The following is a 13,171-nucleotide window of genomic DNA, read 5'->3' as shown; positions in this document are numbered from 1 at the left end:
AACTGTCAGCAAGGAATAGAGGCAGGACCTGGACAGTATGTTCTCCTCCGTGCTGCTCTTTCAGACCTCCACTGCCCTTCACAAGCTGGGTGACTTATGGGGACATCACCTGCACACCCTCAGCACTGCTACTTACCGCATGGACAGGGTTGCACTGGTCTATGGGACTCTTGAAATCTGTCCTTAGCTCATCGAAGGCGATTATCTGAAATAGAACACACAGTCAGGATCCTGTGCACATGCGGTCAGTGCAACCACCAAACCCTTCCTGCAGCTCTGCCCCCAGACATCCCAGGAGGAAAAGACAGGGACAAAGCTGGTCACACAATGCTAGCCAGGAGCCAGCCACTGTGAACACTGGAAATGGACACAAGAGTTCACTGTCTCTGTCTATGATGCTTGCATTGAAACTTCTCAGATAACTCTTTTCTGTTCTCTCTCTCTCTCTTCCTCTCTCTCTCTCTTCTTCCTTCCTTCCTTCCTTCCTACCTTCCTTTCTTCCTTCCTTCCTTTCTTTCTTTGTTTCTTTCAACATTTTTCCCATTCCTTATGCAGTCTATTCAAAGATATAAAGAAACCATCTGACAAACCCAAGTTTGGTAAAGCCCTAAAAGTGTAAAACCTCTAACCTATGCTTTTATTTCTATTTGACAGAGATGGCGACTGTAAGAAAATAGAAATTAGGGGGTGTGGGGGAAGAAGGGAAGCTGAGCTTTCACAGGAGAAACATCTCTGGATATCCAAAGCTTTGGTCAGCGCCCCCCAGCCAGGTCATGCTGTACCCATAGAGGGTCCTCTGGGTATAGACTCCAAGCTCCCTGGGGAGTTAGGGTTCCCTATTTGTCAGAGGAGGAGGATAGGAAGGAGACCTTGGGCAATCACAGAGTGAGGCGTGTCTCATCCAGTTCAGGAACCAAATAAGGGTAAAGGCTCAGAAACCCTCATCCTTACCCAGCCTCCCTGTCTGCTACAGGATACTCAGTGGCAGGACATGGTGGGTTGACCCTGGGACTGGAGAGAGTCTTTGAAAGGAGAGCTGGGTGTCCTCAGTAGAAAGTCTCTTCAGACCTATAGTTTGGATCTTGAGAGTTATCGGAAGGCCCATGTGGTAAGAGGTTGGTACCCAGCCCCTGGCACTCTTGGTTTTGAGTTTGTTTGCTTGCTTGTTTGTGTGCTTTAGTTGGTTGGCTGGCTGGCTGGCTGGTTGGTTTGTTAGTTGGTTGGTTGGCTGGTTAGTTGGTTAGTTGGTTGGTTGGCTGGTTGGTTGGTTAGTTGGTTGGTTGGCTGGCTGGCTGGAGGTTTGATTTTTGAGACAGGGCCCATGTATCCGTGGGCTGGCTTTGAACTTACTATATACCTGAAGATGACCTTGAACTTCTGGTTCTCCTGCCTCCATCTCCTAAATGCTGAGACCTACAGGCGAGTACTGCCACACTCCATTCACACGGTAACTCAGCGCTCCAGGCTAGGCAAGCATTCTCCCAACTGAGCTCTATCCCAGCCATTGCTATACTGGGTGGTTAAAAATCTTAAAGAACTGGGGTGTGGTGAGTTAGACCTTTTTGGTTTTATTAAATTATTTTGGTTCTGGTTTTGTTTTTCCTTCCTGACCACTTTACAGTGAAGGGGTGAACAGGTCTCCTCTGCCGCATGGTTCCCTTCCATGGCTCAAAACAATGAGGCCAAGAAATCATGGGCTGAAGCACTTGAGGACACCATGAGGTAACACAAACCTTTCTTTCTTTTAAATCGCTCCCCTCAAGTGTTTTGTCACAGTAAGGGAAATAGGACTACTGATTATAAACGAACATGGCCTCCACTAATGGGGAACCCTGTATATGTCACAGAAATAATGACGTGAGGAAAGCAGCTTAAGGCCTGGAGTTCCTAACTCCGGCCATGAGTGAGCGTGAGTGACTGTGACCTGCAAAGCAGGGTATGTACAGCATCCATAAGTCCCCCGAACTTCAACACGTCCACAGAATTAGAGGACGCACCGGCACTGCTTGTTCTGAGAGGACACTACCACATCGCCTTTGACAGACAGTTGGTCAAAGGCCAGGACGATCGTTCTGCTGCTGGCTCCCTCAAGCTGAGCATCGTCTTTACTGAACTGACCTCTGACTCTCCCTAAAGCATCCACCCACAGCCAAGGTCAGTGCAGTGAACTCCAGCCTGCAGGCCCGGCCAGCCTGCCGCCTACTCTCTTATAGCCTGTGGGCTAAGAGTCGGAAAATATCATCAAGAGGAAAATGATGGTTTTGCAACATGTAAAAAAAAAAATGCTAAATTCAAATCTTGGTGTCCATGGATAGAGTTTTACTGGTTCTTTGGTCCTGTTCATTCCTCTTTTTGGTTACAGCTTTTGCAGACTCTGAGGCAGGGGTGAGACAAATATATCCACTAACATGTTTCTTAGAGGAAATAGCTGATCTCTGGTCTATTCTTGCATTTGTCCTCTACAGGGTTGATATCCATACAGCAGCCACTGACCACATGAGGCCAATATTCCCATTAAAATTGTACTGTTCAAAATTCAATCTGCAGTCATATGCTAACTGTTTAAAAAAAAAAACACCAGGGAGACTCTAGGGAGATAGCTCAGGTGGTAAAGTGTTCACCATACAAGCACGAGGGACCCGAATTTAACCCCCAGGACCCTTGTAACAGCTGGGAAACTGGTAATGCCAGAACTGGGAAGGTAAAACAGGAGGAACCCTGGGGCTTGCTAGGCAACCAGACTACAAATCTATGAGCTCCACGTCTGTTATCTACCAAATAACTCATCTATAAAACCATTCTACTCCTGGAGAAAGCTCTATAGGACAGTGCTGCATTAAAGATACGTCAACTGGATCTGATCTCCTCCACAGGAGTCCTGTTAGATAGCGTCCCTATTGTGATCTCTGACCCCAGCACACCTCTATTGCCTAAACTCTCTCCAACCATTGTTTACACAAACCAGTGCTGGGTCACCTGGTCATCCTAGTCACCGTCTGCTGGGCTGACTGGCTGGATGTGTCCACCCTAAAACATACCAATCAGAACTGAGATGTGGCTGATCCAAGATGGGGCTGGTTGGCAGAGAGAGAGAGAGAGAGAGAGAGAGAGAGAGAGAGAGAGAGAGAGAGAGAGAGAGAGAGAGAGAAAGAGAGAAAGAGAGAGAGAGAGAGAGAAAGAGAGAGAGCGCGCATTGTCACCATCTCTGTTCCCCAAGTCTCTGGGGATGCATCTTGGCTGTGTCAGCCCTTGATCTATTCCATGAGCTCCAGCTAATTCAGTCCCCTTTGTATCCCATGAGTATTGTTGGCTTTGGGGACCTGAGAGCAGGCAATGACCTTTGTTCCTATTCATTCATTTCTCAGTCCATCAGTCCATCCTCCTGTCTCCCATCTGTGTATCCTGGTCAATGTAATATCCTCAGCTCCCGCATCAGTTTCTTTCTCTATAAACTCACAGCAGGACCATGCACAGGACTACCCTCTTCTGATGCTCTTAGTCTCAGATACAAATAGGAGGAGGGCAGAGGACCATTGCCCTGCCCTCTAGCATGAAATAGACTGACTTTAGCATTTCCTGGGCCTGGCATTTACACAGTTAGAAAGACAGTCAAGTCCCCACACTTTCATCCTGTTCTTATCCCAGCCTCATGCCTGAATCTCTGTCCCTGTACAAGCAGGTACAGACAGGTGAACCTGGGCTGACTGGATCAGGAAATGAATGGTTGTAAAGCAGGGCAGAGGAACTGATTTAAGGAACTCCTTAAATCCCAACGAGGGGGTCTTGAGATGCTCAGTTCTATGCCTGGGCCCCGACCTGGAGGAGGATGGAGACAGGAGTAAAGCTCACGTCAGTGAGCTCAACCCATGTGAACTGTGACCTGCCTATTTCCTGAGATGGCCGGGGTCTTCAGCATCCCTGATACCCCGGTGTCACAGCTGCATCTGTCTACTCAGTTGGAAAAACTTCAGGAGGCATCTTTTATACCCAGGTCCTGTGCAGGCCACTTGGAGATACTAAATTCCACAAGATACACCTCCCAACTGCACGATGTACAATGCTGTGGCCGTGGGGGGACAAGCACACTAACATGCCATTGTATGAGCAATGTAGTAAGAACCAGAACCAAGACGTCACTATGTTCCTCTCAGGGTCACCAAGGCAGGTGCTGGGCCCTGCACTGTACAAACTTGAATCATTTCATCCTTGGGTGCCCGTGAAAGAGGTCTATTATTGCCCCCACTTTAAAGTTGAATAATGACATCGAATGTGGCTAAAGGACTCTCATGCCAGAATAGAAACCAATACACTAAAGCCAGGCGGTACCCATGAGGGTGCTCCACAGGATAGACAGGGCCGAAGAGGTAAAGACACAGGAAGTGATGATCAATTGGCCAGGGAATGAGCACAGGGTCCCAGAGGAGAATTTAGGCCACCCTCTCCTTGTCCAGATCATAAGCAGTCTCCTCTGTGCTGCCTCCTGCTTGTGTCTGAGAATAGGGCCAGTATGGCAGAGGGCGATCCTCTCCAAACCCTATGGGTGTGAGAGGCACAGGCCGCTGCTGTGGTTGAAGGCAGCCAGACAAAGGGCTATGACTCAGTTAAGCACACTTGAGCCTCTGTGTGTCCCAATAATCCACTGAACCAAATACCCCAATACCAAACAGTAGTGGGCAAACTTGAACTCCTGACCCAATGATAAGGTCAGGCCAAACCTCACATTCATTTTTTTTTATTTTAATATTGTAAAATTTACTCTTTTAGTGAAAAATCCTTAAATCCCAACAAGCGCACAGTCCTGTGAACATGCTGTAAGGGTAATACATGGTTTCTCTAGCTCCCCATCCCCTCCTCTTGACTCTGTGTTAGCTTCTCTCCCACCCTGGACCTTGCTTTCCCGCCTGGCGTTCACAGATGTCTGCCTCATCCCTAAAACCTTGCCTTTGTCCAAATATCACTGACACGGAACCATAAAGCACGTGGGATTTTCAGACTGCTTCCTTCCACGTGACGACGTGTTGAAGATTAGTCACCGAGTTGCTCTTATCAATGATACGTTCCTTTCCGCTGTTGAGCTGTACTGAAGAGACACGAAGGCTCATCTCTTCTGCTGGAGGAGGGTTAGGTTGACCCCAGATGTTGACAACTGTCCCTAGAGCCGGTGTGAACATTTGTATGAGAGGCATCCGTCTTCCCTGGGTGATGAGGAGAGAAACTGCTAGGTGGCCTGGTAAGTGTCTAGGTTTGTAAGAAACCGATAAACTTTTTTAAAGGACCCGTAACGGTTGTGCCAAACACCACGTGAGAATTCCAGGCAGGCCGCATCTAAGTCAAAAGTTATTATGGTGCCTTGGCTTAGCCATTTCAACAGGTATGCGGACGAAGCCGCTGGGGTTTCAGCTGGTATTTCTCCAGCGAGTGATGACACTGGGAATTTTTTCATGGGCTTAGCCGCCATCTGTGTGCCCTCTTTAGCAAAGCAGGTATTTAAATCATTTGCCCCTTTTGTAAAAATAAAAATAAGAATCCGTTGTCATATTGATGGCTTCTTTTCAGTGCTGGGGTTGAGCCCAGGGGTTCACACAGGCTAAGCAAGCACTCGACTTCTAAGATCCATCTCTAGTCTATTTTTTTTCCTTTCCTTTTTAAAAAATTTGAGGCAGGTTTTGCCACGCTGCCCAGGCTGACCTTAAGTGACCAGAGCAAAGGCTTTTATTGTGACACTTGACATCTATTCTTTTATGTACCCCATTTTTGTTCCTGGACCCAAGAACTCTCACTCATGGATCTAATAGCCCTTGGAGACACAGAGACTTTCTTCACCCATATGTTTTTCTAAACCCAAACTTTTCTCTGTGGGGAAATTTGCACCTCAAGTTTAATTTCAAAAATAGAGTTAGTATTGCTCTGGCTGTCTCGCTCCCATTAAGTGAGCTCTGTGCACTTATCACTTAAAGAACTGCCCTGTTTGATCCAAGTTGCTAAATTTAGTCTGTTCAAGCCAACTTGGATTGTGACCACCCAGTCACCACCCAACCCCACCTTTTTATTTTCCTCACCATACATATGGGTAAGGACAAGAAAGAGCAAAAAGGGCCAGCAGCAGAGCAGAGGGAAGAGAGACAAGAGACCCCAAGATCCAAGATGGCTGAGGCGTGTAGAACTCTCTAAGACTGGACCCTGCTAGAGAACACAAGTGAGGCTCTGGGGCAGGAAAGCAGAGGCCTCTCAGGAACTACTGATGAGGGAAGGAAAGAGACCTAGATGTTGGGACCTGGTACAGTTTTGAGCTGGGCACCATAGAATCATAGCGATGTCCCGGCCACCATAGGAGAACAGCAGCCATGGCCCTGTACTACCCCATGACCATGGGCCTCGACAAGGGCCAAAAGGTAAAGAAGCAAGCCAAGACACGGCCAGTGCCTCAGGTGCCTCACCAAGCCACCAAGTTCGTGTGAGACATGATCTGGGAGGTATGCGGCTTCATTCTCTACGAGCAACGCGCCATGGAGTTGCTCAAAGTGTCCAAGGACAAGCAGGCACTCAAATTCATCAAGAAACAGTTAAGCACACACATCTGTGCCAAGAGAAAGCAGGAAGAGCTGAAACATGCTTGCAGTCATGAGGAAGGTGGTGGTCAAGAAGAATTGATGTGCCCTCCCCCAATAAATGATGGTTCCTTAAAAAAAAAATCACTACAAATATAGGGCAAACATAGAGAAGGGACAAAGAGGAAGAGGGTACTACACTGACATCGGGAGCTATTTTTGCGGTGTTGGACTCAGGCCCCATCACCCCTAGGCAGGCTCACTCTTCTCCAAGTGCCCCCACACACAGATGAGTATAGAACAAAGATGGTGGCCAAATGAAGCCCATATGTGGAGCCTCCCCAGAAACCACAGCAGCATCAGTCACTGCTTGTGTCTGCCCCAAGTCTAGTTGTCCTCCAACCAGTCCAGGCTGAGCATCAGGATACAGGCATCCCAGAATCACCTTGTGAGATAGGGGAGCACAATCATTCCAGAATATGCCTTCTGAATTACATAATCTGCTAAACACAGTAACAGTGTACTACCACAAAACCTCACTAGAAGATGAACTGACCGGCGGCTGCTGATGAGTTCCCATACTGCGTCAGAGTCAGCATCTGGACGATGAGTCTCTGTGGCATCTCTTCCTTCCTGTGTTTGCTGTGGTAGCCCTTACTTTGGTTGAAGCTGCCCTTCCTTGCATCCATAGTTTAGTCTGTAGAACTCTGGATATGACAAGAATTACCTCTGGGACACAGTACAGGAAGCAGAGGCCCCGTGAGAGTCTGAATGGCATTCTTAACATCACAGGCTGAGTGAGGCGCACCCAGCACCCGCCTAGATGTGAGCCTCAGCCAGGCAGTACTCCACCCGGCATGCCGTGCCCACTCTGTGACTTGAAAGGGTAAAAGAAAGTGTTGAGTTGGTGAAGATGGAAAAAAAAATATATCTCTTGACTGGATGCCCAGGATTCTCTGGCACCGTTCTTTAGCTCTGAGAAACAGCACTGAGGAAGAAGATAAGGTCCTTTGTCACCACAGAGATTGTAATCAGGGACAAGGAGATAATTAACAAATAGATAAGAAGATATCAGAAGATGGTAGGTTTGGGGACGAGGATGAAACAGTTGGTTTGGGGAAATTAGAGTGGGGTGGGTGGTCAAGGAGGGGAGGGTCTCTCTGGGGAAGCATTGCTATGCCAAGAAAGATCTAAGCAACGAGGGCGCCCAGAATGGAAAGAGCTGGTGATCTGATTTCACTTCTGTTGTTCTCACTCCCTCTCTCCGTCTCTGTCTCTCTGTCTCTCTGTCTCTCTGTCTCTGTGTGTGTGTGTGTGTGTGTGTGTGTGTGTGTGTGTGTGTGTGTATGTGTGTGTGTGTTATTCAACAAAAACCAACATAAGCAAGGAAAGAAGGAAAGAGTTTATTTGGCTCACAATTTCAACTTACAATCCATTGTTATAAGAAATTCAAGGCAAAAATTTAAAGCCTCACATCCTCAGTCAAGAGCAGAGAGAGAACACACACATGGATCCTTGTTGCTTGTTGCTTATGTAGCTTTCTCCTCTCTTAATGTAGTTCTGGACCCCCTGCCTAGGGAATGGTGCTGCCTATAATGGGCTGGGTCTTCCCCCATCAATTAACAATTAAAACCCCCAAAGACATGAGTGCAGGCCAACCTGATACAGATCATTCCTCATAAGACTCTAGGTCATGGTCTGAAGGGATGGCTCAGTCATTAAGAACACATATTGCTCTTCCAGAAAACCCAAATCTGATTCTCAGCACACATGCAGTAGGCCACAAGTATCTGTAACTCCATATCCAGGGTATTCAATACCCTCTTCTGGCCACCACAGGCACCAGCATGCATGTGGTACACAGACATATGTGGAGGCAAAACATCCATAGACGTAAAATAAAAATAAATAAATCATAAAAAATAAACTTTTAAAGACTCCAAGTTGTGTCAGGTTGACACTGAAGATTGACTCCCACAGTTGAAGAAGAAAATTCCAGAAAAGTAAGCTCTGCTGTAAGGAGGATACAGCTTGTCATGTGGGAGAGAGAGAAGGACCAACAAGGAATGAGATAGGCTGAGGTCAGACAAGTCAAAAACAAAGCCTGGTGCAGAGACACCGCAGGAAGGGGCCTCACTGCAGACTTCACATGGACCAGTGCGGGATGTGGCTCACAGGTGATTTTCAGGGCTGGCTGCGTTTGTTGCTCACATCGCCTTAAGGTTGCGTAAACAGAACTCCACATGGGGAGTGGGGGCGGTGTTGAAGACACATGAACAAGCGTGAAGTTGTACAGTGATGGATACTGGGTGGTGTACAGAGACCGCATGAAAAATATATCATGAATCCAGCAAGAAACCGGAGCACAAATTTGGGCTAACCACCTTGGAGGACAGCTGGGCACTGGGAGACAACATCCAAAGAATTCTGACACATGAGCTCAGATCTTATGCTTCTAGAAACTCAGCCTAGACCAGTGGTTCTCAAGCTCCCTAATGCTGAAACCCTTTAATACAGTTCCTCAGGTTATGTTGACTGCCAGCCATAACATCGTTTTCATTGCTACCTCATGACTTTAATTTTGCTACTATTATGAATCAAACTGTAAATATCTGTATTTTCCAATGGCCTGAGGTGACCCTGTGAAAGGGTCATTCAACTCACAAAGGGTTTGTGCAACCTGCAGGTTGAGAACCACTGGCCTAGAGGAATTGAGTTCTATGTACAGAGTCCTGGTTTATTGGGACCATCAAGGACACACATTTGATTTCTTCTTGTTATGGACTCAATACTGACCCCAAAACTTCATGCCCACCTGGAACCTCAATACATAGCCTTACTTAGTATCATTACAGATTTAATTTAAAAAAGGTGAAGTCATACTAGAGCAGGGGCCCTAAGTCCACTAAGAGTATCCTTATGAGAGACAGAACTAGACACACAAAGAAGGCCAGTTATATGACATAAAGGACAGAGATAGTCTTTAGAATGGCACAGCTCTCAGCCAAGGGACACCAAAGACTGAGGAGTCACCACTAGCCAAAAAGGGTCCTCAAGTGCTGTGGCCCTACCATGCCTTGTCTTCATACGTTAAGCTTTCAGAACAGAGTAAGCCCTAGTGTCATAATCTACATAGTACATAATAGTCTATTGGGCAGCACCAGGGAGCTAATGCACCTGCTTCCAAAATACCAAAAGCATTACACCCATAATCTCATTCTGAGTCTGGAAAAATGAGCACCTTCTGAGAATATGAGTCACACCATTTCTGACCCCAAACAAACATTTCCCCAGAGAAGTAGCTTCCTCCTGTAAGTTCCCAAACCTGTGCATGGGAGACACAGAGTGTGCACTGCCTCGCTTCCTCTCTGTGTCATGTTCTAGTAGAATGAATACCTTCAGGAAAATCCCAAGTTTGTGGGGTCCTGTTAGAGCCAAGATTTCCAACATTTGCAAGGAAGGCGGGCTACTGGAGCGTTTTGATTGGTTGGGATAGAGAGAGCCTATGAGTGCAGCTTAGGTTCTACTGTGTCTTGCTGATTGTAAGTCGCTCTGGGAAAGTGTCTCATGCACTCCCGGAAAGGATGGAGAGCTGGTTCCTGACTCAGACAGTTGCTTTGGGGCTCTGTGTAGTACCGAGCATTTATCCCAGTCCCTGCTCAGCCACCGAGGACCGCGAAGCCTATCAAAGTAGTTATCACGTATAACATTGTCACTGGATAGTCGGTGCTTTGTAATGGCCAGGGCCACCCAATGAAGGGGCAGATCTGGAGTCCAGGACTCACCCTCCCCCTTAGTCATCTTTGGCTTTTGCTAGTGGGTTTCACTTTCCCTTATGAGATGGAATAAGGAATACTTCATAGTACATCCATCAATACCAACATGGGGCATGACCCAGCAGGCTTGGCTCCAATACTCGGCCATCCGAGGATTCCCAAACAAAGTGCCTGCTTAACCATATGTGACCAGGAGCTAATGAGACGAAGGAAAGCACAACACCGAGATCTCAGTCATGTCTTAACTCCACCAGTCTCGTCTAGTGGGAGTCTTTGGAGTAGCAGAATCAACAGGTGCATCTCCCCGACACCACACACAGGGCAGCTTGATAATGTCACAGTGCAGCAGCCACTCTTATCGTGAGCAGGGATCCCTGGGCTTTGGCCTGCCAAGAAGATGGGACCACGCCAATTCCATAGCAGTTTAAACAGGCAGAGCCACTGGGACTAGCAAGAGTGGGCCAATGATTAGGAATAAAATGGAACCCACCCTTCTGTCTGCTACTTCTGTATATTTGATCCCCCACTACCAATACCCCACATTCAGTCCCATGATCCTCTGATCTCCTATACCATAACAGTATAGATCTAAAATGTCCCCAAAGGCCTATATGTTAAAGGTCACCAGCCTAAGGCGCTATGCGGTAGAAGCTTGAGGAGGTGTGGCCTAGTGGGAGGAAGTTACATCATTAGGAGGTGTGGCCTAGTGGGAGGACATAATATCTTTAGGACATATCCTTGAAGGGCATGTTGGTGGGATTCCAGCCCTTCCTATTTCCCCAGCCCCCCATCCCACCCTGCCCTGCCTCCTGCCTCATCTCTCTTCTTTTTCTCTTTCCCTCTAAGCAAGCAGCTGTGTTCCAGCAACCCTCCCCACCTTGTGCCTTATCACAGGCCCCAAAGCAAGGCAAGAACAGACCGTGAACTGAAACTTCCAAACTGCAAGTCAGAAGTTCCCCTCTTTTAAGTCAATTATGCCAGGCATTTTGTCACAGCTAAAAAAAAAAGCTGACACAGCCACAACCACCCTATGGTCCCCTCATCTACCGTTCTCTCAGACACACCTCCATTACACCCCTCCTGTCATTACAAGCAGAGTTACCCTTAGTCCCTGACTTATGGGCAGGCACCTTAAGTCCCCACCTGCCCATCACTAGCCCCATAACCTTGACCATAACCTTTACCTCCCTAGACTGTGGCTCTTTTGCTTATAAACTAGGAAGACTGATGTTCCTCCCTCAACTGGCTGCAGGCAGTGTGATGAGGAGGCCTAGCCGGCAGCAGAGAGGACAGAAATGAGGACTGTGCTGGAGGTGAGCACGGACTCCCACTGTGTCCACACTGAGAGGCAACTCCACAGGGAGCACAGCACGCTGTTTGAGTCACAGAGTCTCTGCTGGGATTCAGTCTCTGCCTCACTGATTTGTATGACTGCAGGCAAGTTTTATTAACCTTTCCAAACCTCAGTTACTGCAAAAAAATTACCTTAAAAAAAAGGACAATAATAGCTCCTACCTCGGGGCCACTGCAAGGAGCCAAAGAAATGATGGGGGCTAAAGAGATGGCCTGGTCAGAAAAGCGCTTGCCATTCTGAAGTGCTTGCCTTGCAAACATAAGGACCCACTTAAAATGTTTCCACGTGTGCCCATGCCCATTCACATATGCACACATATACACATGAAAACACAGAGAGGGGGGAGGGAGAAGGTCGAGGAAAGGGGGAGGGAGAGGGGAGAGGAAGGAGGAGGAGACAGAGAAGAAAAGAAAGAGGAGGAAGAGGAGGAGGAGAGAGAGGAAGAGGAGGAGGAAGAGGAGGAGGAAGAGGAGAGAGAGGAAGAAGAGGAGGAGGAAGAGAAGGAGATGGAGAAGGAAAAGAAGAGGAGGAGGAGGAAGAAGAAGAAGAAGAAGAAGAAGAAGAAGAAGAAGAAGAAGAAGAAGAAGAAGAAGAAAGAAGGAGGAGGAAGGAGGAGGAAGGAGGAGGAAGAGGAGGAGGAAGGAGGAGGAGGAGGAAGGAGGAGGAGGAGGAGGAGGAAGGAGGAGGAGGAGGAAGGAGGAAGAGGAGGAGGAGGAAGGAGGAGGAGGAGGAAGGAGGAGGAGGAGGAAGAAGAAGAAGAAGAAGAAGAAGAAGAAGAAGAAGAAGAAAGAAGGAGGAGGAAGGAGGAGGAAGAGGAGGAGGAGGAAGGAGGAGGAAGGAGGAGGAGGAAGGAGGAGGAGGAGGAAGGAGGAGGAGGAGGAGGAGGAAGGAGGAGGAGGAGGAGGAAGGAGGAGGAAGAAGAAGAAGAAGAAGAAGAAGAAGAAGAAGAAGAAGAAGAAGAAAGAAGGAGGAGGAAGGAGGAGGAAGAGGAGGAGGAGGAAGGAGGAGGAAGGAGGAGGAAGAGGAGGAGGAGGAAGGAGGAGGAAGGAGGAGGAAGAGGAGGAGGTATATAAAGCAGAGACTCAGGGCCGGTGCTCCGTAGGTAATGATGTCACTTTCTTAACTAGTTGCTGTCCCTCAGATGTTTTTCCCATACTTCTGACCATGAGTCTTCACTCCTGGTCTTGGGTAGAATCATCAGCTCTACAATCTGAGTCCAGTAAGAGCTGTCACTGTGGAAAAGGCACAGGTAAGAACCCAGAAGAAAGCAGGTAGGTGAGAGAGACTGTAGGGTTCACCCTGTCACAGGTGGGGACTAGGATCAGCAGACTAGCAAGGGAGAGCTCGGCTGCCCTGTCCCTGGACCGACGTGAAGAACATAAACTGAACACAGAACACATTGGCATTTTCAACCATTGTCTGGTTCAGAGTCTGCAGATGCAGCTAGTTCTGGTGCTGTGTGCCATGCCTTTGCTAGTTGTTCAGTCACCAGC

The 13,171-nt window shown here is 47.9% G+C and overlaps 1 protein-coding gene across 9 annotated transcripts in view; it reads right to left on the bottom strand.

The window, feature by feature from the left end:
• Positions 1 to 13,171, bottom strand: part of Cnih3 (cornichon family AMPA receptor auxiliary protein 3) — a 191,061-nt gene that overhangs the window by 56,532 nt on the left and 121,358 nt on the right. For all 9 annotated transcript variants that reach the window (XM_063272628.1, XM_039091108.2, XM_039091107.2 and 6 more), the window contains one exon: positions 137 to 205. In XM_063272628.1, coding sequence (XP_063128698.1) covers positions 137 to 205 — 69 coding nt within the window. The remainder of the gene's footprint in view (positions 1 to 136; positions 206 to 13,171) is intronic.

Source organism: Rattus norvegicus, chromosome 13, assembly GCF_036323735.1.
Source record: "Rattus norvegicus strain BN/NHsdMcwi chromosome 13, GRCr8, whole genome shotgun sequence".
In the NCBI taxonomy this organism is placed as follows: Eukaryota; Metazoa; Chordata; class Mammalia; order Rodentia; family Muridae; genus Rattus; species Rattus norvegicus.
Note: the sequence above shows the minus strand (reverse complement) of the source record. Positions and strands in the feature narration are given on the sequence as shown.